We start from the raw sequence: 24,070 nt of genomic DNA, 5'->3' as shown, positions 1-24,070 counted from the left end.
CACTTTTACGGCTCTGTGACAGACTGTTTCGGATTGAACATCCATAATGAAAACAAACAAATGGGCAAATATTCAAATTAAATGATGCTGGTGATTAAACAGTAGCAGACTGTTATTTCTGGTGCCCAGATAGATTTAAAGCCCAGCCAAGATGCGCTCTGACGGTGCCGGATCCTGGCTAGTACAACTTATTCTAAGAGGGGCAGAGGGTTATTTCTGCACACCAAGGAGAGAGATTAAAAGTACATGAGTTATTTTCACATTTTAAGTAACAGTATTTATTAATAGGCTTATATTTATACCCAAATTATTTCTCATGGTTTATTGGGAGAAACCAAGCGTCCATATGTAAAATCAAACAATCAGTACCCCCAGAGCCAGAATGGAATAGTTTCATAATTGCATTTTGCGCATTTTGCGACAATTCGACTGTGAGATTGGCAGTCGAGTCAGGCTCCTCGGATGTAATCCGTATAGTCGACTATTTGGGGTCACCCCTATCTAAATGGGTTGTTTTCAACAGTGCAATATTGGCGCATATCCTCCTCAATAAATTGACAATTCAGATTATCTTCATCGTGGCGGGGCCAGTGTGCTATGGAAGTAGTGTTAGTAGCTAATGCTAGAATTACCGTGGCAGGTAAATTATGCTGTATGCGTATTCTTGATCAATTAGTTGTGAGTTTGTAGAGCCACCAGCCTAGTCTATAATAACATTGTTTGCAGTGTAATGCAGACACAGTGAAGAGGAGGGGGCGGGTTTCTGACAAACACAGAAGAAGCGCCAACTTAAAGAGAGGGATACTAATGGGACTCGGTTTAAACCAGAAACTTAAACTGATGGTTTGACTAATTTGAAGTGGGTTTGCATGAGGTACTTTGCACATATTTACACATATTTTAACCACCTGAAAAAGGCACACCTAAAGATAGTTTAAAGGTACACTACATTTTGAATATTTTCCACACTACCTAGTTGTCAGACAGCACTCTAATCCAGTTTGCGCTCTCTTTCATCTGTTCAGTCTCCTTCTGCTGAATTTCTTCCATAAACTCCGGCTGATAAAGGAAACCTGCCAAAGGAGAGGGTTGTCTGACGGCAAAGTAAAGTGGTAAAAATATATTCTAAATATAACGACACTTAAACCGGTAGTCCTTTTATAAAGTGACTAAAGTATGTTTTGCTGCAGCTGCTGCCCCCGTCCACAGCACCTTCTGTGTCCGTACTGTCTGGCAGTGTACTAAGCGTCGTCCACTGTAGGGAAGACACTGACTATAACCAAGTTCCTCATACAATCCCACTTGAAAAAAAGCTGAACAACAGCTTAAACCAGACTCACTTGCTACATTAACTCCTGGCTGCGCTTCTACTAACAGAAGTTATTTAGCATGGCAACCACGTTTGATCAGCAGCAGTCTTTAAAAATGATAGAGTTTTTTTTTGAAAGTCAATTTTGCATTCCTCTGACATTTTTAGAGGGGGGTCAAATCAGCTCCCTCTAACAAGGTTGCACAAGCTAAGTCAAATAATGTCACAGTGACTCACATACATGAGAAATTAGATAGTTTTTTTTTCTCGAGCTGCAAAGAAAAATTGTTTTATTAGCTACGTCACATATTTTGCAGTGAATTTCACTGGTTACCCTACGGAGAATATCCAAATGCACCTTAATATTTACCATTACGGAGGTGAATGTTAGGGAACAGAATATCTTTCACAGTGTTTGTAATATTGCCAAAGCATGCTCATGATTGTATTGTATTTGCCAGTAACTGCAGCACTTTGGCTATCCAGAAAATTAGAGCTGTACACAACAAAACATTCTCTTCAAAATGAAATTGTACCCTGGAGCTCCCATCATGGTGTCCGTGCCAATTGGCACCTCTTTCCTGTAGGGAATATTCCAAACTATTGTATAAACAGTATTTTATTTTTCTGTCTTCTCGCCTTCCTCCTGGCCACCTGAGGCACAAGATTGCGATATCTCTGCGACCACGGGATGGGCAGTAAGGTGTGTTATCGCTTGACATACTTTAAGGGACACCACAAATGCACACATGACACACACGTACAGCTACTGCATTGCACAGATAAAAAAAAAAAGATTGTGACACTATGCTTCTCGGTGTACCTCGGGGGCAGAGGGGAAACAAACCACACACCTGAAGATGACAGAGATGCCATTTCATATTATTTCCCCGCTGACAGTTCAGCTCCGTTTGCTTGGTTTTGTTCAGATTTACTATGTTCTATATAGTCCATCTTAGACCAGATGGGGGATTTGTATACACTCTTGCACATGCATGGGTTTCGCTTCTGTGCATTCTGTTCATCATACCAGTAGCCAGGTTATCTCCTCCTTTATCATTATCTCCTACACTAGCTCATATATTTGTGTGCTGATAGTGCTTGCTCCAGCGTCCTAATGCATATTCATAACGCCACCATGTAAATATTCATGAGCAAATGTCTGGACCAAATAGCTTTCCCCGCCAGAATAGTGAAATATAAGACGCAGTTTGCCTTTTTATGTGCTTGTTTTTCGCTGCTGTTTGTAGCAATGGGTGGGGAGTTTTGTAGGAGATGATATATTTGCATGTCTGAAAGAGAATTATGGGCGCTGAAGTATCCCTCCTCCGACTCTGCAGACGCCTTCACTGAGGTAGTTGCCTCTTTTCTTTTCTTTTCTTCAAAATTGTCCAAGGGCTGGTGGTTGAAGGAGAAAAATAACAACTTTTGATAGGTTTATTTGGCAGAGATGGCACACATACATCATGCTTACAACAATAAATGACATATTACCATGCAAATTACAGATGCATCACCACAACTTTTTCTTACAACCAAAACAAAACCGTAAACTCAATGTATTTTATTGGCTAAAATGTGTCCCTCTGATTCCTTTCGTTTTTTATTGGACTTACTTTGGAGATCTTACCTCTTTCGATCCACCCTTGTGACTTTATCTGCATTCCAACTGCAAAAAGACTCTATCACATCTATGTTTGCATCAAAAATAGTCCAATCCAAAGTAATGTGGGTATTGACCCTAGTTCTCTCTGATTTTCATGTAAGACAGTGGAAATTAGAAAAAGGAGAACGCTGTGTTTTGGAGATGTCATCGGATAAAGAAAAAAACAACAACAACAAAACAATACAATACAATACAACAATTCATTTATTCACCTCAGTTATTATTTTGAATGAACTCCATAGCAGATTGATGGAGGACGTAGAGAATGGTAGGAGAGGAATGCCAGGTAGTCAGAATGCTGTCATTTTTCACATTGGATCCACTCAATAGTGGAAATAGGTTGCAAACACGTTTTGCTTTGGCAGCGACCTACAGAATTGTGTTAAATTAGCACAAACCGTTTTTGATCAAAGTTATTAAAATTAGTTTAAATTAAGTAAACTAAACACTTTGATCATTTTACCCCAACGAAATTTGATCAATTGATCAAACAAACACTGTTTGTTCACTTTACTCTAGAAATGATTGTTATTTTAATATTCATATTTCAATTACATGTTTTCATAATTGTAAAAAAATAAAATAAAAAACATTACACACTTGTTCCATTCAAAACAATGAGAATGTTTGGTTTCAAAACATGTATTCTAGAACCTGGTTGAACAGCATGTGTCTCAAGATAAAATGTAAAATAAATTAATAAAAAAGCATTAGCTCCCTGTGCTGATGAAGGTACCTGGGGCTGCTTTAACCCGAGAGCTAACACTAACTCCTTGCTGCTGGAGGTCGTGTTTCAGATTGATTCTTAAACTTCACTTTGAACCAGGAAACTCCTCAGAATAGCATCATAGCATCCAATCACAAGAATGCATCGGGGTAACAATAACAGTCACACAGTTGGGACTTTTCCCGGCATGTGGGGCTATACATTGTGAATAAAAACATAACTTCTTCGATTAATGTCAGCATGATTGAGACAAGTACGCTTTACATCCCCCAAAGAGGAAATTAATTCTACATAATTCAAATATGTTTGAGAGAGAAATATAAATTAACTGTGTAGAATAAACTAAATGCATATTTGTAAACTGCCCCCAAATTTCCCGTTTTATTCCACAGACTAAGCGATGACACACAGTGATTTAAATGTGACATCTGCTATGACATTTACACCTTACTTAAAGCCATACTGTACTTTTTAACCTTTACCTTCACATCTCTAACATTAGGAGTAATGATGGGTACAAGAGTTACTAATGGTCATCTAACCTTTTACTTCATCTCCTCCTCTTGGTTACAACACAGAGTACATCCTGGATAGTGATCAATGAGCCCCTTTTTTAAAATTGATGATTCAAACTTAGCGGAACAAAATGACTGGGCTTTTTAAATTGCGGTAACTAAGTAACTTAATTATATATGCCGTGCAAAAATAAGGCTTTGAGGGAATTCCTTTGTAAAAAGCTTCCTCTACACTGATGCTTAATATGGAGTGTTTTTTTTATTATTATTTCTTACGCTGGGGCTACACGGTGGTGTAGTGGTTAGCACTGTCGCCTCACAGAGAGAAGGTTTCAGGGTCGCATCCTGGCCTGGACCTTTCTGTGTGGAGTTTGCATGTTGTCCGCGTGGGTTTTCTCCGGGTACTCCGGTTTCCTCCCACCATCCAAAGACATGCACGTGTTAGGTTAAATGATTGATTGATGATGACTCTAAATTGCCCTTAGGTGTGAATGGTTGTCCGTCTCTGTTCGTCTCTATGTGCCCTGTGATAGACTGGCGTCCTGTCCAGAGTGTACCCTGCTTCACGCCCGATGTCAACTGGGATCGGCTCCAGCCCCCCAACCCCAGGATAAGCGGTTGAAAATGAATGAACACTTGCATTTAACTTCAGCCTCCAACATAAAGTATATATATATACCATACAGTCCTTTACCATTGATTATGATCCATTGAGTGTAATTACATTACCGTAACAACTACTTTAAGATAGCTTTTACACAAGTGTCTAAAAATCTAAAAGGAGTACTGCAAGTACTAGAAAAGCGGTTTGTTTTGTCAAAGTGTTTGTTTCTCAGTGAATTTGTCGTCTTTGAAGGTTAAAAAGCAAATTTTGACCCCATGCCCCTCAAAAAAAGTGTGGGCTTACTTTGTGAGAGCTTCAAATCTAAAGTGGTATCATCGGCCATGTTGGACATTTTCTTTCCAATGGTTTCATGATAGATGGGTACATTTTGTTTGGGAGTTTTTAAGATGTTTTGATGATTTGACTTCCAAATCCAAGACGGCCTCTCATTTTCAGCTCCGGAATATCATGTTAGCTAAGTTAGTTTTTTACCTTCATAGGTGACAAATCCACTGAGAAACGTACCTTTGCTTTACAGTAAATGCTGGAGATGACCCAACTAGTACTGTGCTCTAGCGTTGGTAGGTAACGTATCAGCGACTATCAGTATCAGTATCAGTGAGAACAAAAGACAATGTCATAAACTATCCTTTATACAACATTATTCTTAATTCCAAATTATAAACTTTTAAGGAGAAGTTAAGCAAATGGTTATGGCTATTATACTGTATCAATCTCGTATTGATCTTTCTTGTATCCGTAGTTGTTTTTTTAATTTTATTTTAGCTGTAGCTCATTTGAGAGTAACTCTAGAAAATATATGTGGGCAGGAAATCAGAAAATGAACAGTAGCTCTTGAAATGTGACCTTGTAAAAACACTTGACAGTCTCTCACTAATAGGCCACATGGTTTATTTCACCAGCAGCACAGAAATGAAGCTTGTCTTCCAAAATCAAGATATTGGATATTGTTCTGTGACTATGACAAAATGCCTGACAGCTTGTCCCTACATCTGACAGCCTAATATACCTCGCTTGCACCCCCCCACCCTCCCCCACCCCCCGACAGTGGGCATCATACGGACACCAAATTATTCATCTGTGGAACATTCTGAGGAAAAAGCATCTCCTCTCTTTTACATCTTTCAATCAGTTAGTATTTCTTAGAGTGGGTAATTTAGTTTCCAACAAGCCAAAATCTGTCGCAGTCATTGACACGCAGCTCTGAAGGAGCGTAGCATGTACTTATGAGTGTGTGTGTGTGTGTGTGTGTGTGTGTGCGTGTGTGAATGAAAGCCACCCCTTAACAATGGTCCGACATGAGATGAGCTGTGTGCTTCATGCTGTGTAGTTGTCTCATTGTCAGTCAGTCAGCTGTCAGTGGCATTATTGCGATGATTAGGAAAAGGCATTTTGTTCAGATGAGAGAATCATCTTGATTCAGTTCATTTAAAAGACAGGGGAGATGGAGGGGAGAGGACAAGTAAGGACTGATGAATATGGCTGAATAACTTAGGTCATGATACGGACCACACAAGTTATCTTTCCCCCTGGTTTTCTGTCTCTCTTTTGTCTTTGCTAGATCTCACCCTCACTTTCCTCTGCTACATTTTCCCCTCCATCACTAACTTGCCCTCTCTGTGTCCATCGTCTCTTTTTTTTTCCTACTCTTCCTCTCAGACACAATGACATTCCACACAGGAACACAAATTGCAAACTTTGAAGTCTGTAGGAAGTGACAGCTGCATGCTTTATGACTGTCTTCCCGGCTTTTATTGGCCCTCTAACTTTGCGCTGTACGGTAATTGGGTGAGCTGCTAATAAGGCAGAGCATGTAGTGTTTCTTTTTTTTGGTAGTATGACTTTTTTTCAGCATGAAAGAGCCGAAGGCATGTGGTAATTGACTGTCTCTAAACCCCAACACACTTAGTGTTTCGACGTCTGTCAAGTTTTCCATTCTCATGTGTCACATGTGCAGTTTATCACTCGAAAGACCCTGTAACTTTGTGTAACAGTGATCATAGAGTAGTTGAAATTACGACATAGAGCCAAATGACTGTTGCTGGCTTAGCTACAACTTGTTTTTGTTTGTTGAAATATGCACTTGCATGAAACTGTGCTAAAATATTGAGACTAAAGCTGTGTGTGCCAGGAAAAAAAGCAACACCTTCACTACTTGATATATAAAGATTAACCAAATGTAGCTAAAGCTATCTCAGGTAACGTTGGCAGGTTTTGCTGGAGTTTAAACCATCCCAAATCCGATAAGCAGCTGGACAGAGTTATTGATCCTAAACTCATTCAGGACAGGCTTTCAAACAACACAGAGTATGTGCTTGTCTTGAATGAGTTTTTTTTTTTTTTTTTTAACATAACCTGTAACCGCACAAACTGGTATTGGTAGTCAATGATGTGCTCTGGCTTTGAAGTAGGCTGCTGTGATCTCTCCACTTTAAATGCAGAGTATCGCTCTTACTACAGCCTTAATCTTTGTTTGACATAATGTGTTACTTACATACAGATGCTACTCCGTGTATTCAAAGCATTTCAAAATAGTAGGTCCTCCTACAGTGCTGGAAAGGTTCACCTGAAAAGCAGCCAAAAAAACGAGACCCATCAGCGAGAGTTGAGGTTCTGAAGGGCCGCATCCCTGTTTTCATCTCCTATATCCCAAGTTGTGCTTAAAGCATCTTTTTCCATTTGGGACACAAAAATATTAACTTTCAGCCTAGTGTGGCTGCCAATTTCCTGCACCTAATGGCGCATTCTGTCTGTCATCGGGACTGCTTTAGACAGGTATCTCTTGGGTTCTGGCAGCGTTGCCACCTCTTTTTTCGGAGGTCAGTCACCTCATACACTATTTTAAACGTGTTACGCTGAGCCTGAAGAATTGCCCGGTGTTCAAACTGTCCAGACATGGGCTGGGGGGTAGTGTTCTTATAAAAACAGACAAACTGTACACTTCTACTCCCTCTCGTTCTAAGACTGGAGGCATATAGTTGTGTGTGTGTGTTATTGATTAATATGTTGGTTATTTTCTTGATTATACTATTATGTGTTTGGGTCATGAAATGTCATAAAAATGTTGAAAAATGTTGGTCAGTGTATCCCAAAGCCCAAGGTGACTTCCTCAAATATCTTGTTTTGTCCACAATTCAAAGTTTAGATTCAATTCCTGTCAAAGAGGATTAACCAGAAACTCGAAAATATTCACATCTGAGAATTTGGACATTTTTCTCTTGAAAAAACTCAAAACAATTAATTCGTTTTCAAAATAGTTGGCGTTTAACTGAATAGTTGACAGCTAATCATTAAATTGACTAATCTTTGCAGCTCTATATATGAGTAAATTAGAATTCCCAGATTGCCTGCTGGAGCTGTTTTCTTCGTGGCCATGAAGTCTGGGGTTGCCTCTTCATATATTGACTCACTCTGCCTTTAAATAATTAAACGCTCAAGAACCGTTATCCTCTCGCTCTGCCTGCTTGGGTCACCATCATCAGTAAACTGGATTTCCACATGCAGCCTTTTGCACTTTGCAAAAGCAATGAGGAGGGAATTAGTCTCGAAAACATTGGCTTGACTCTAAACTTTTGAGCATTTGTGAACGTTTCCAAGATTTGTAGCACCGGTTTGTCTTTACCTTGAAAATAACCTCACCTTCACCTACACACCCTGCTCGCCATGTGCACTGTGTTCAGAAAGGGACTTCTGGAATCAGTCTTTTCTTGAAACCTGAAAAGAGATACACTTTGACAGATAGGTCAGTAGAAATTAAATAGAGGGCAGGGAATCTGCAGATAAAAAAAAGAGATGCCTTTTTGTACTTGCTCCAAGGACAGAAGCAATAAGAAGCACAAAAAACAATCTTTGTACGGCAGCTGTTTTGTTGATTTTACTTCCTTTATAAGGATTCTTGTTATGAAAGATGAAAACGCTTTCACAAAGGCAATTTTTAGAGCGAGTGGCTGGTTGGTAAAATTGTAACACACTTCTCCAACCTGCCTCCTATCACCCCAAAAGTCTCAACGCGCCAGTGGGGCCGCCTGCACACTTGTGATACAGGATGAAGAGTTCATTTTAAAATTATGAGATTTCAAAAGTGTTGATACGGCAATAGTATGATCCCTAAATCCTATAAAGGAGTGCTTTCTTGCTTAAGATAAATGGGACTCGACCTAACCAAAACTACACTCACTGATCTTATGTACAGTCTGCTATATTCCGCTTTGGCTTATAACATAATATAAATGGTTCATGCACCTCAAAGGGGAATCCCATCATTGCAGTGAGGGCTTCATGATTGGAGCCTGTTGTTTATTTTCTTGGATATATTTTGTTTATTTAGGTGTGTTTATGCAGAGGACAAATAGAAACAGATGTAAAGCACCAAAAAGCAGATAAAAGAGTGAAAACAGTATAGTTATGGGGGCACACACCAACAGAAAGACAGACAGATCAGAAGACAGACAGGACAGGGAGAGGCAGGCAGAAGGAGTGATGTTTATGTGTGTATATCTTTATGCCCCAGCTGAGCCTCAGCAGAGCAGCAGCAAAGAGGCCAAGTTAAATGGGGAGGGGAGATTAAAGGCAGTGCCGGGGCCTGCAGCCTCTGTATTCAATCACCGCTCTCCCACACACCTCAGCCTGCATGCTGATCAAGCTGCAGTGAAAGGAGCCATGCACCCTGCCACTCCCATACACAAGTGCACAGACTACACACTTGTGCTGGCGTGAGCTCAGATTTTTACCGGACGATTATCAAAAAGTATCAGATTAATGACTCGACATCATGTTAATAATATTAAATATTCATCAACATTCAGTGTCTTTTTTTAACAGGTCATGTGTCAATGTGTGAATGTGTGTATATAGGACCAGTCTTGTTAATGTCACAATCTCTCTAGTTGGATTTATGTTTCTCTGTTGAGGTCTTCCCGCTAGCGTAGGAACAGATTTATATAGTGTAAAATTTCTCCTGTTGATTGTTGCAGCGCCGCCACAGCACGAGATGAATGTGGTATGTGAAGGTTTCCCATGATTATAAGCTGATAAATTTGCGAGATTACAGATTTATTTGCTGAATGTCTTGCCATAATCTAAGTTTGCTTTTAAAAACAGATAATTAATCATACTAAAAATGTATGATGTCATTTTAGCATCAGTTCCTCTTAACAGTACAGTCACTGCTATAGCTAAAGGGAAGGAATACATATTGTTATAGTTGATGATATTCTACAGTGATATTGAAACCTAATGTCACATTCTCTCAGGCTATGTTGGGGATTAATTATCATCTTTACATTGCTTTTTCATTTTGAGAAAGTCCAGGGAGGACAAAATCTGAACTTAAAATGACTTTGCAAGATCACAAAATATAAATTTGTCATATAATTTGAGTAAATACCTTAGCACATCTTCCAAGTTGTTCCATTTTATCTGCAGTACTCTCAATCTATGTCGAAATGAGAAGCAAATATGAGAAAACAAGAGCGCAACCTGACCAGTAGCAGTTATCTTGGTCTCCATGTCTGCAGACCACTTAGCCCCAAGCTGCAGATACATTTTTGAAGAGTTGCTCCTCATCTCTGGCAGTGCCTCCAGCAGAGCTAAGGAGCCCTCTGTTACACCCCGATGCAGAAACATAAGTCCATTACTCTTTCCATGTGACTTTGACTTGTGAGGTTTTCTGTTTCTCCTCCTGGCCATCAATGTGGCTCTGGATTCTCCTTCACATCACGTTCGACTCAGAATCCAAAATATCCTCACAACAATCAGGGAACCTTTCTGAGGTGGGGATAAAGACTTTCCTTTAAAAAGAAAAAAGCTTTGTTCATCTGATATTTTGTTGGCAAAGAGCTGGAGAGGTTGTAAATTGTGTATGTCCCGCCTCCTGCTGAGTGCCTCTGTGTGGTAGCGAGAATAAATGGAAGAAAGAGCTGGAAAACACCAATTTTTTTGGGGGGGGCAGCAAATTCAAAGAAAGCGAGTTTTAAAAGTAAAATGGCAACAGCAATTAACTATCTCCTATGGATGCATAAGAGAATTTGTGCCTATGGCACACACAAGTTCACACACAACCCTGTACACACTTGCGCTTTATATATTTTCACATAGTGGAGCCCAGTGGGCACTGATCAGGCCTAACACTGTCTGTCATACATTGCCTTTGTCCCCCAAGGGTGCAGAAATATTGAAATTATTGGATGTTTACATGGTTCACCCAGGGGTCTTTTATCTGCAAAATCATACCAACATTTAAGGGACTTCACTTATCATTATAGCCCTGTTGTGATGCATCCTCTAGGGGAGAAAAATGTGCTTAATTGCAGTAGTGAAGTGGCACTGGTATTCATGTGTGTACGCACATAAGCATTCCTGTGTTACCAAGGGTTACTGAGGTCATTTGTTTTCCCTTTTCTCCCACCATTTTAATTGATGATCATTCATTGTTTCACACCAACACCTTGTTATTAAGCAGTTCATTATTCTAAAACACTAACGCTGGGGAAAAGAGGGAGTCTCAAGGGAAAACATCATTCTTTATGTGATTTACACAAGGTCACAGTAAAATGAAGGTCCTAGCTTCATTTTGAAAACTCTATTAGGTCGAATTTATGTTAATCAAACATTCAGTTGGTAAGAAAATGTCTCACTCAAAGCTCCCATATTTTGAATATAGTTGAATGAACATCCTATGACATTAGTAGGATTGTGGTTCTCTCCCAACTGGGTGTGCCCTTACTAATGAATTAAACACTAAAATACACTGAATAAACACACAAAAAAAAAAATCAGAAAACAGTGTTTCATAGAGTCCAAGGTTTTCACATTGCTTGTTTTGTCCAAATAGCAGTCCAAAACAATTTGGTGCGTAGTACATTTACTTAATTAAAGAGCAATAGTAAATAAACAAAAGACAGCTCTCTTAAAATGAGCAGCTTATTCTTTTTTGGAAAAATCATTTGTATTGCATCCACAGCACAAGCCCATTGCGTAACCGTAATAATAATCTGTGTGGAAACACAGTGTGTTGTATATTTACATTCAATTATTTCAATAATGTGAAATGTAAAAACACCACAAGGTTGCATTACTGTGTTACATTGCCTGTATTCTTAGGGTATTTATTTTAATCATTTTTAAACAGGTTGTAACCGTTTTTACACAGTTCTATGTAGTTTTTACGGATATCCGCAAGAGTGTATTCTTCTGTGGTCCTTGTAGCAGCCTCAGGTGATTATAATGAATGCTGCAGGCATGCGGCAGATGTACCGCACTGCGTCTGTGCCCCATAAATTTTGGTCATTAGTTTTACGCGTTTGTATGCTAACATTCGCAAATTTAAAACAGAGCCGTAGTTAGTCATACACCAAACACATGAAAACAAAAGCTCTGTGTCATCCTGTGTGCTTGTCTTGTGCTTTTGAGAACATGATTGGAGCAGAGAATTATTTTCATGAAGCATGTAGGAGGTAGAAGAAATTTGAAAGTTGTAGCTGTGGTTGCTTGGCAACATTCACTTAGCTAATGTGTGTTTGTGCCTGTGAGATAGAGGAAGATGGGCTGAGGTCTATCTTGTGGTTATATTTGGCCATTATATGCTCCATTTGTGCTTCTATTCTTTTAAGTGCATGTGATTAGTGCACGTGTGTGTGTGTGTGTGTGTGTGTGTGTGTGTGTGTGCGTGTGTGCGTGCATGCGTGCGTGCGTGCATGTGTGTGTGTGTGTGTGCTTCCTAAGCATTTTTAGGAAAAAGGGCAAAAAAGGAAAATCAAATCACTTTTAAGAGTGGCGTCACAAAGCAAGCAAAGAGCTCAGCTTGCTTTACCCTAGATAGATCAGCCAGACCACAGTTCTCTCTCTCTCCCTTGTCATGATGAGACAGTGCTCCCAATGAGAATTGTCTCTAGAACTTTCTCTGACTCATGGCAGCATAGGCAGGGTATTAATAATTCCAAGGCTTTATGATGAGTTTTTGGTCAGTGTTGGAGGGGAAAATTAATCTACTAAGTCTACTTTGTCGAGGCAGTTTGGAGGAAGTTTGAGTTTTGCTAACAGCAGTCTACTGAGAGATAGGCCTACAACAGCATTCAGTTTTTTTCAATGAATCATAATATTTCCAGTTAAGGTATTGGCCTTGTTCAAACAGTAAAAGATAAGAGACAGATCGGTATCTGTCGGTCCGAAATGAAGCTGAAACCAGCAGCCGGTTAGCATAGCTTAAAGACTGGAAACGGGGAAACAGCAAGCCTGGCTCTTTTCGAAGTTTACCAAATCCTTGTTTCACCAGGTCTCACATTTTGTATGATGTTTTATTTTGTCTCAGAGATTAATGCTAGCTGTGAAGTGTATGCCACTACCATTTCTTCAGAAAGTCACTGCTATGGACCAAGAAATAGCAAGAAGCTAAAGTCATTAAAAAGACCAATTTGTTGCTTTTACAGCTAAAACAAACAAGTGAAACAAACAATTAGGATGCTGAGGTTGGTAGGCAGATTTTGTTATTTTCAGACAGAGCCAGACTAGCTATTTCTAGTCTCTATGCTAGCTAAGCTAACCAGCTGCTGACTCAACCTTCAAATTTAACAGACAGATACCAGAGTCGCAGTCTTTCCACCTAACTTTGCACAAAGGCGGTTAATAATATTTCGAAGAATGCCGACCTACCTCTTCAAAACAAGAGATGGGTGTTGCAGGAAACATGTGGCCCTCCTCCTACTGTATAAATCATTAAATAACTGCGCTCACTGATAATTACTCATCAAATGTAACTTTATCAGAATTTCTTCTAATATTTTCCATTCATCCTAACATATTGCTCAAGACTAGAACATCACATTTGCAAAAAATCACCCCACGCACCCTCTTTAAACTGCTTTCAATTACAGTTGTGGTCCATACTCCAAATAAATTGTAGTACATGTACAGTAAGTGCTTCATTATTTCTGTGTCTCACTCTCGTCCTTCAAATCCAAGTTGAAATTTCCTTCAGACCCTACATCATCGGGCTCTTTTACCTGAAGTTGTAATTTTGTCCGCTCCACTCGTCTTCCCGTTATACCACATGCTGTTCAGCTGGCTCTTCAAGCCTCTGATTAGGCTTGTTAAAAGGATTCATTTAAAAAGTAGCCAGCCAGGCCTCAGGGTAGAGGGATGACATCAAGGTTCTACTAATGCAGCATTTGGATCCAAAATAGGATTTCAGACTTGCAGTCTTGGCGCCGGACTCTCCTCTCTCATTCTGAACAGCTGTAGCATGCTGGAATGATACAGCATTTTAGTTTGGCAATGTTTAACATGTACACACTCACATGCACACACTGCACTCTCCAGCAGAACAGATGCTAGTTCCCAACTACATCAAGCTGCTATGTAGTGTTTCTGGGTTAAGTGGTGAATATGTGGAAAATAACATTTTTGTATGCAAGGCTTTAATACATATTGCCTCACAGCCAAACACAAACACACACACACACACACACACACACACACACACACACACACACACAGGAGTAATCCGGCTCCTCAGAGACATCATGACAGTATTGTTTGCTTAATACACAAATCAATATTTTATATTTCAGCATTTAATGTTCTTCACCTTGCACTGCACATTTTTAGCCCTGGCAGCAAAGATCACAGTATTCTAAGGATGCCGTAGTCAGTGACTTGGTTGGCTCAAACAACATTGGTCTGGCTGTAGGAAGCAGCATGCGCCTTATTGAGCTCAGCACTGAGGTTCCAGAAGTGAAAATCCCATTCATATTTTGTGTCAGGGTAGACATGAGCTATGCAATAGTGATGATATCAACCTTGTTGAAAGGAAAACATGTTTTATTTGTACGTCATGGAGAAGAACTACACTACCCACAATTCTAGGCAACATCTCTGATTGGTGGGGCTTACTTTTACCATTGAAATGTTTACCGCACCTGCCAACAGCTAGTGAGTTGCAACTGTACCCCTGAACCCTGTGATCGTTATTACAGTACCTTTGCCTTTTCTTCTGTTTTGAACTGTTTTATGATCATGATCAATTTTGTTGTTTGTTGGCCGAGTTCCAGGTTCAGAGCTCTTTGTACAAGGATTTTTAAAAATATCAATGGAGTGCATGAAAGGGTATTTTACTTCTGGAACCAGAGCTGTTTAAAAACTTGGGGCGGTCACTTTTGAGCTCTGTAGGTTGCTAGCAAGGTTGTTCAACTCTTATCACTAAATTGCCCCACGCCCATTAGTCTATTTTCAAATGTTTTAGAAATTGAGATTAGATCAAATGTTTCTCAGAAAAAAAGACATGTGCATCTCAAGATTAACCCTGTAGCTTCCTTTTTTACAGTAAAAGTTCTATGACTTTACTTTTGTATACTAAAACTATACGTAATGTCTAAAATGTAAACTAAAACAAATATATATTTTACTTAGAATACTGAGCTAAAATTAAATATGAGAATAACACTGCTTGGTGGTTAAACAGACAGTTTCAACTGTAAGTATTTACTTTCCCCTCGCAATAAAATAAATATAATTTATTGCATAGCATAGGACCTGCTGAGTTGATTTACCATCAGCAAACATTTCTTTGCTGTTTTTTTGGCTGTGAGCCTTCGTCTCTGTTTAAGTAGGCAATGCTGTTACGAGTATTACTGTAAAAATAAGGGCTAATTAAAAACTCATTCTGCAGTTCTTCAGTAAATTCCCTGGCAGAATGTTTTTTGTGTCAAATTTAGAAGGACACTTCCCACAAATACTTGGGAAATAGCTGTTTCTTATGCAGCACAGTATGCAATCCCAGCATGACTCCTGCACACTGCAGATTTAAAAAGGAAAAAAATACATCTCCCTACCAAGCCTAAACCACACATTTTATAAATATCTAAGCATTTGATTCAACAAATTGAGACTTCTATATGTTTTATTGGAATCTTTTGAGCAGCAAAAAAAACACCAAAAAAATCTGTAAAAAATGAATGACAAAGAGCCTCTTAACATGCTTTCAGCCTTCTGGGCAAAAAGTACAAGATGAGGGTGCTGGAGGGGTGGGGGGTTTACGTCTCCCTTCGTTGAAGGCGTGCTGGACATTTGTCAAATAGCCGTGTATGGCAGAGCAATCGTAATGTGCTGAGGAGCGGGAGGAGAAATAATAAAGCATGGGAGCATGTCAATAACATTACGTTGTATTAAGCCGTACGCTCTGCCACATGAATCCATCTTCTGCCACAGTCAGAGCTTTCATTTCACTCTAGGGTGACCACACATACATTTTAATCAGCCATTTGGCTGGCCAAGCTGACAACTGCTCTACAACAGAAGCTGATAAGGGTGATGATAAATCATAGCGCTACTGGTTTTGTTTCGGAGAACACCTGCCAGTTTTAGATTTTTCCCACTATTCATGAGGCTATTCCAGGAAATAGGATTACTGTTTCCTCTCTTCACAGTGCAATTTCTTCACAGGATGACTGAAGAAATTGCACTACGTCTTGCGTCTTTTGTGTAACGTACTATGCCATTTTAATTCTGAGCAAAAATATAGAAGTTATTTTTTGGGACCAAATGTGTAGTCTCGCTGTCTGGAAACTGCCTTGTTAGAGCTGTGAGACTTGTAATATAGTCTAACCTTTTCTGCAGCTCCCTCTAGGCCAACAGAAATGTGAGGAATTGTTTTTTTGTGTTGGGAAGGTTTGATTCTGTTCACTTTGTTTGTTTAGTTTTGTCATGTTTAATAGTGGAAATGTACGCGGTGTCCCTGGCACTGCGCTCTGGAGGCTGAGCCGCGGGGACGCTTGGAGCCATTTGTTTTTTTTAAAAAAAGGAATGGAGTCGACTCCTGCTTTTTAGGGGGACTGAGACCAGCTTGTCCTCAAGTTCTCTCACATTATATTTGGAAAAACTGCAAAACACCTAGAATGCTTGCAGCTGCAACCAACTTGTTTAAAACGCTAATTATCTTCAGCAATTCTCTGCAGACTTATGTCTCTATTATCCCAAATACTTGAGATTCACAGCCTAAATATTACACATACTGTAAGAACAATATGTCAGTTTGTTTGGGGAACAGCCTAGATAAACTTCTACCTCAGGGTAATAGCACTGATTAGTTTTTCTAGCCACGCTAGCAGCAGGGCTCCAGAGACAGCAATGTGCTTTAGTCCTAACTAAAGTAGTTTCGCAAAGCCAGACCTCCACAGGGCTGTGACAGTGCTGGATTATTGTCTAGCTACACTGCTTAACAATGCTGGGATTGGGGGGAAAAAAACGCTTTGGGTTGTTTGTATTTCTTTAAACCAATCACAATCGTCTTGGCCGGCGCTAAGTCTGATAGCGGAGATAGCAAAAAGGGAAGAAATAGCTTGACATAAGATTGTTTTTCAAACGTGTTGCAAACCATACCCGAGTATACATGAACTGTGTTTGAGAACACATTTTTTGTTGCGCGACTAAAGCAAGTTCTGGGATTGTGACCCTTAGCCTGCCTCGTAGTTTGGCAGTAGTTTCTCTTTTGAATGGCAAGTTTAAAAGCCCTGACTTTGCCCTCAAGACCAAAGTTATCTGCCTTTACTGTCTGTTTTAATTGAGTTTCCACTGGAGTACATCAAGTCTCAGATTCCACTAGCTGGCCAAACATACAGCTGTTGCAGAGGTCCCTCCTACCCCTTGCCAAAGGCAGGCCAAACTGGATAGTTTGCACTACATTGTGTTAGTATTACAAAGTAATGTTACATTCATGTCAATATTCAGCGTATTTTTTGAGCATATAACACCTTTTAAGGTTATTCTGGTGAATATTCTGGACAGTGTTTGTCATTGTTTTGTTTTGTCATTGTTGCAATAATAATGAATATACATTTGCATAAAGCAAGCATAGTTGTCCACTCCCATGTTGTTAAGAGTATAACAACTTTAATAATATCCCTATAAACTTGTGTTTATAGCGACAATGTGTGATTAATGTGCGATTATTATTTGAATCGATTGACAACCCTACATTCAGCATTTGGAAGATATGGTGATTTACAGCAAAGGTAGTACCTCATTGTTAATGTCACCAGCTGAAACATTTAGATATCAACTTAATATCCTCAACATGGACCTATACAGATGATGCCATTAGGTGTTGCAACAAACATCTCATTTGGCACAATTCTCTTTTTATACGGTGTACAAAATTAGAAGAGTCTTTATCAGCCAGTGAAGTTGTATAGAAGAAACAACGTGGAAAATAAATGAATTCAGTTTCCCTGCAGCTACAGCTGTGACAGTCTAAGCAAGGCCCCTGTTTGTTGTTCTTCTTTCTTGACTCGATTGAGCTCATTAAGTGCCTACATTTCATCAGAGAATCGTGACATCAAATCACCCAGCCTCAGTGCCACAGCGATCCACACGATTACATAACACATCCACAAAGTCTTTTCAACTTCTTGCATGAAGAGTTCCAAAGGAGAAGGAACTGACAAAGAGGGGAAGAAGGAAGAAGTCAGCGAGGAGACATGCAGAGATGGCGGGTGGGGTAGGATGCAGGAAGTAAATGCATGCATGAACAGATTCACGTTCACGCACACAAGAGCTTACGTGACAAGTCATTATCCGGCATCACCCGGAGAACACAGAAGAGTTGCAACAGGGAGTTAAGTGAGAAGGCATGAAGGAGAAAAGAGCAAGAGATGTAAAGGAAGAAAGGAGGACAAAAGAAGAGACAGAGCGCAAAGGGGTTGTGAAGCTAGGGAGTTTGTTCTTGATCTCCTAAATGCAAATGCATGACATATTGGATTTGTAAGCATGTATTCCTGAGCAAAGATAACCTCCCTTTGTTCTCTTAGTAGTGTTCTATAGACACATAACACTAATGTTTGGCTACTGGCTACCGAGTAGTCACACTGCTACATTATGTCAGTCAGTCCTTTTGAAAACCTAATTTTGCTCTCAACACCTTTTCTTTCCAGCAAAAAATAAATAAATTAGCACAATCTTGAAACTGTCAAGTGAAAGCCATGTCTCCACTTTAGTTGATTTGATTTTTTTCGTATTAATTTATAAGCTGAGAAAAATACCCTATTTCTTAAGATCTCTATATATATTAATTCAAGAACCCATCTGATTATCTGAAAATGTATACCCTCAAGGTGTAGCGAGATATCAGCACACGAGATCTCACTATATTAAATGTGACAATATTTTGCGTCGAGGTGACAAGTTGTCTTGTGTACTTTACCGGCGTGAGTACCGTAGGCTGCACCGCGGCTAACACAAGCACTATGCAAATACACCTGCAGAACCACCTCAGTGCTCTGCTAAAATCAACCTCGCCTTTAAAGACAATTCTGAAAAGAAAAATAGTGTTCAAATATTGTCTTGTCTAATTCTCGTGAACTCAATATTATGTATTCTCTCGTGAGATGAGGATCTCTTCACAACCCTAGAATTTCCACAAAGCTGAAAAACTTACTGCTTTCTTTTTATAGAAAATTTGATGTTGGAGATGATGGAGATACATGGCTTTCATTGGCCAGCGATGGCTCCATAAGTTATAACATGGTTGTTATATACATGTTAAATTGGCTCCCCTAGACCCTCTCATCACCAGTACAGAAAATCAACTAAATAGTATGTTTGATTATTTGGAATTGTACTGTAGTTGCACCCCCCATCAAACCCACCCTGTACTCATCCACTCCCTATGTTATGTGTTGTGGTTGTGGTTTATCACTGCATTGTTGCTGTTGTATAATTATTTTCTCCTCATTATATTCCTATGTAGATGCAAAACATAATGGGGAGTCGAAGCAGGATGTAGCTCATGTTAATCTAGTTGCATTCAGTTCGTAATGTTTTGTTTTCATGACCGGGATGCGTTATGGTAAAGAAGAGCATGCACTGTATTTAAGAAAACACACCTTGAAAAAAATGGCTACATCGCATATGCACACAGACATTTGTCTCTGTCTGTGGCCATGGCCACCGCAGTGTGTGGATGAATCCTGATAGATCCCCATTACCCCGAGAGTGACCCCTCACAGCTCAGTTCATTAAGTCAGTCACCCAAGTGTTCCAGACTCAAGTCCAGATTTAATCACAACTTCCATCCTCTTGCCAATCACAATTAGATCCTGATAATCCTCTTCAGGATGGCACCCCAGGGCCTCCTCACACACAGACAAAGGTTAATTTGTGCGCAGCAAGGGCTCAGCTACGAGGCCAAAGGTCACCTGATTGAATACATGGAGCATTTATGTGTAAGATTGGGGATTGGTTGGCAGCAATTACAAAGTTCATCAGTATTCACATGTTTCACCCATGGCTAATGGGTACTTTACCTTCAAAGAGGTGTTCTGATAGGATGTGGCCCTTAATGAGAAATAGCTTGTGGGTAATCTTTAGGTAGCTGAAATTTAAAAGTAATTTCCTCATTGTCTTTTAAAATCCCTTCACACATGTAGTCACAACTGTGAGCTGCTCAGTACCAAAGCAGTGGTCCTCTCAATTAATCTTTAAATAATCCACGTGTCCTCTGTTGTACATGTGGCATTTTCAAAAAGTTATCCTCACCAAATATCCATTGTGGTTTAATGGGGTATATGACTTTCACATCTTCAACCTTGTCATTACTTGCTTACTTACTTACATTACTTTTGGAAGATGAAATAACAAAAATGTGCTGACAGAAATATAACAGTTGAATTCATGAAGAGTAAAAGGCACTCTTACTCAACTCAACACAATCAATGTTTTTGCTGTTATAGCCTATCTGGACGGGGCTGGTATTACCAGTAGCTAATTGGTGGCTAATGCCAGCTAATTAGCTTGTTATAAATGTTAACTGACTATTATCAGTTTGTAATAATCATGAATATACTTTGACACCACATTTTAACAAGTCACAGATAAACATTTCAATGGTTTTGTCACAAATCATTTAAGGTAATTCTGTTTGTTATTATCCTGTAAATACCACTTGGCCAAACTGGCAACCATTAAGCAAAAGTTAAATGGTTGATGACAATACATGCACCTCATGCAGTCATTGGTTCCAGTGAGACCCAAAACCTTGAATTTGGTAATGTTTGTGCTGTGCCAATTGAGGATTCAAAGGATTATTAAAAAAAAGAGAGCTTCTCCGCTGAACATGTGATAAATCCCAAATTTTTCAGAGGAAACATTATGTTGCCCTTTTTATGATTTCATCCCTCTGACCTCGCATCCTGTGGTACAATGTCATTTGCAGGCCAGCTGGCAGCGGGGACATGTGAGATTGTGACGCTGGACAGGGACAGCAGCCAACCACGGAGGACCATCGCCAGGCAGACAGCCCGCTGTGCCTGTAAGAAGGGCCAGATCGCTGGAACTACAAGAGCCAGACCTGCCTGTGTGGACGGTAAGAGGCAGAGGGACAAGGGATCCCGGCTTAGCTTGCTCGCTTTAAGGGGTTATTTCAGTGAAAACTGCTCAAGCATGAGTACTTTTTTTCCCCCTGAGGCATATCTTGACTTTTACATTGGATTATGTCGATGAAGAAATTAGGTGTAAAATTCAGCTATAACAAAGTGTTGATTCACGTAATCAGGGCAGTTAGGGTTTGGCAGTTTTTTAAGAAGGGGCTTAAGGTGGATAAACCTACAATGTGGAGTAGAATGGATCACAGGGCTGTCTTTGTAATGTTAGCAAAGGCTGTAACAAATCAATTTACCGTTGAATCTTTTTTTTTCTTCAAGTGGCTACAGGGGAGTTTCTAAATCCTCTACCAACAGATCATATTTCATGGAATAGTGGCACTATTTTTGGTATAGAGTCTGGTTCCGCACACACAGTATGCTTTTAAATTATTATTATTATAATTGTTTCGATTTTAGGACGGATAATTACAGGATTAATCAATTACTTGATTAACAGAAAATCAATTGAAGCTATTTTGACAATCGATTCATCATTTAAGTATTTTTTGTTTGTTTAGGTCTAGTATTATACAAATATGTTTATAGTAAATTCCATACTTTTGGTAGTGAGTCAGTTAGTTCTGAAAACAATTTAAAACAGACAATTTCTTTTTTACATTTTTCTAGACCAAACAATTATTTAAGAATATAATGGCAAACTATAAGCAGATAATTAAATCCAAAGTAAGATTACATTAAAATTTTCCATGCACATTTATAGTCAGGTGTCATTTTAACAGTCACTTAATTGGTCTATATAAGGGGAAGTAAAAAATATTTACTTGGATACACATTAAATGTAAATATTATCCTGTTAAAACTGAAAAATCATGTACCACCGAAATGTCAGCTTTTAATGATCTAAGATCGTGCTTTCAGCTGTGTGACAATTAATGTCTCAGAAAATTAAATAGATTTGTCGGAGGAGAGGTTATGTGCACAAGTAACGAATAAACAGCTCTGTTAGTTACGAAAGACCTGCAGTGAACTGTACCTTTTATATATATTGTTTTGTCTGTCATTCAACTGGGCCTTCACAGTTGTGTCTCCAGTTGGAGGATTGTCTGTGTGCTGTTTGACTGATTTTACCTGCTGATCATATGAGGAGAAGGCTTTGCGCAAGTCAACAGAGGCTTATACCTATTTGTGTTGTAGGCAGGGATGAACATGACATTGGAGATTTTCTCCAAATTCAATTTATTCCTTTGGCCAAACTTCTTCACACTGAGATTTGTCCTATAAAGAACAATCCGATCTTGTAGACATGACTGCATGCCTAGCTTCACACCGTGGAGTCACTTTGCTGCCCTCATGCATGCCTCTGTTGCCAGTGGAAAAGTTGTTTGGATGCTGCATAACTCCACAGTATCCAGATAATATCAGGAGGTATTTGTGACAACGTGGGCTCCATGGAGCACTGTGGCATTTTGTGTGGGCTTAATACTGCTCTTTTTCTGAAGAGAGCTTAGGCTTATCAGCTGAGACCTGAAAAGGTAGACTTTGAGGTTCGAAGTGCAGTGAACTACCTTAACAATAAATAAGTATGTGTGTGTGTGTGTATATATACATATATATGTATAAAATATAAAATATAATGTACATACATTTCTCGCACCAAAGCAATTCCAAGTGCTTGACATAATGCATAAAAACACAAAGGAAATGCAGTGTAAAACATTAAAATGCAAATAAAACCATTTAAGATCGAAATGGACAAGATAAAACAGCGGAGCAGATAATAGATAGGTAATAATGATAACTTTTATTTGGACTCCAGGAAGAGTTAGCAGATTACTACCAGATGATGAGAGGAAGAGAGGGTTTATATGGTAATATAACAGTCCAAGATGCATTTTGGTCCTATAATTTCAACTCTGGTAAATGAGCTTTTTGAATCTTTTTATTTTTTGTCTTTATTTTAATGACTTAGCTTAAATATATAACCTTTAATGAGCTCTAATTCTCATATGCAAGTTTATTTTACACAAGACAATTGACTATAATCATAATCATTCCCAATAAATATTTATTTTTATTTTTAAGTACTAGGAATAAATGGCTTGGTGATTATTTACACTGATGCCATCATAAAGGAGGCACAAGTTTTGAATTTCCACCTGTGTGGAGTGTGCTTGGTTTATGATGAGTGTTCCTGATTACAGCTTAAAAACATACAAGTGGATTGGAGATTGTACATTAAATCACTCATGGGTGTTAATGTAATTTGGACTACTAATTGACACTGTATGTGTTATTATTTTAATAAGGTGTAGTGGTGCATAATCACTGTTATACAGCGCATACCAATCCCTGAGCAGAAGGGAACTGCTTCTACTGTATCCTGGATGAAATCTAACATTTAGAAATTGACATGCAGCCAATCATGTCACAGTCTGTCATGCAATCCATGCCGTTAACTGCAAATGGAAGACTTTTGTTTGGTGTCTTTAGTTTCCTTCCAGGCAGTGTACCACCCTAGGTGACTAAAAGAGCTGTCTTTAGGATAAACTCAAGGAACAAAAGTCTCTTCCCTTACTGTCAGCCCATAACCAGCAAGCCTCATGGGGGGCTATGAAATGGATGAGTACAGAATAAATACTAGGTGCTAGTAGGGATGGTAGGATTCTGTGATTCGCAATGTTCAAATAAAAGTACACGATGCACGTGCACAGATTAAAAAATGTTAGCGAGCGTGCTGTCACGCCAGATACTGACTACCGAGGTGTGTCACAACAGCTTTATTCCTTTTTCCGAGAGTGTTCTGCCTCGTCCCGCCCTACTGTGCTCTGATTTGCTAGAACTACTGTACGCTACTCTAA

At 39.3% G+C, this 24,070-nt stretch overlaps 1 protein-coding gene across 1 annotated transcript in view; it reads left to right on the top strand.

Annotated features, from left to right (window-relative positions):
• Nucleotides 1–24,070, top strand: part of tafa5a (TAFA chemokine like family member 5a) — a gene marked incomplete at its 5' end in the record, with an annotated part of 92,117 nt that overhangs the window by 18,161 nt on the left and 49,886 nt on the right. Inside the window, one exon of the mRNA XM_083934727.1 lies at nucleotides 21,044–21,193. Within this exon, the coding sequence (XP_083790853.1) occupies nucleotides 21,044–21,193 (150 nt within the window). The remainder of the gene's footprint in view (nucleotides 1–21,043; nucleotides 21,194–24,070) is intronic.

The sequence above is a fragment of the Echiichthys vipera genome (genome assembly GCF_963691815.1).
Source record: "Echiichthys vipera genome assembly, chromosome: 20".
In the NCBI taxonomy this organism is placed as follows: Eukaryota; Metazoa; Chordata; class Actinopteri; order Perciformes; family Trachinidae; genus Echiichthys; species Echiichthys vipera.
Note: the sequence above shows the minus strand (reverse complement) of the source record. Positions and strands in the feature narration are given on the sequence as shown.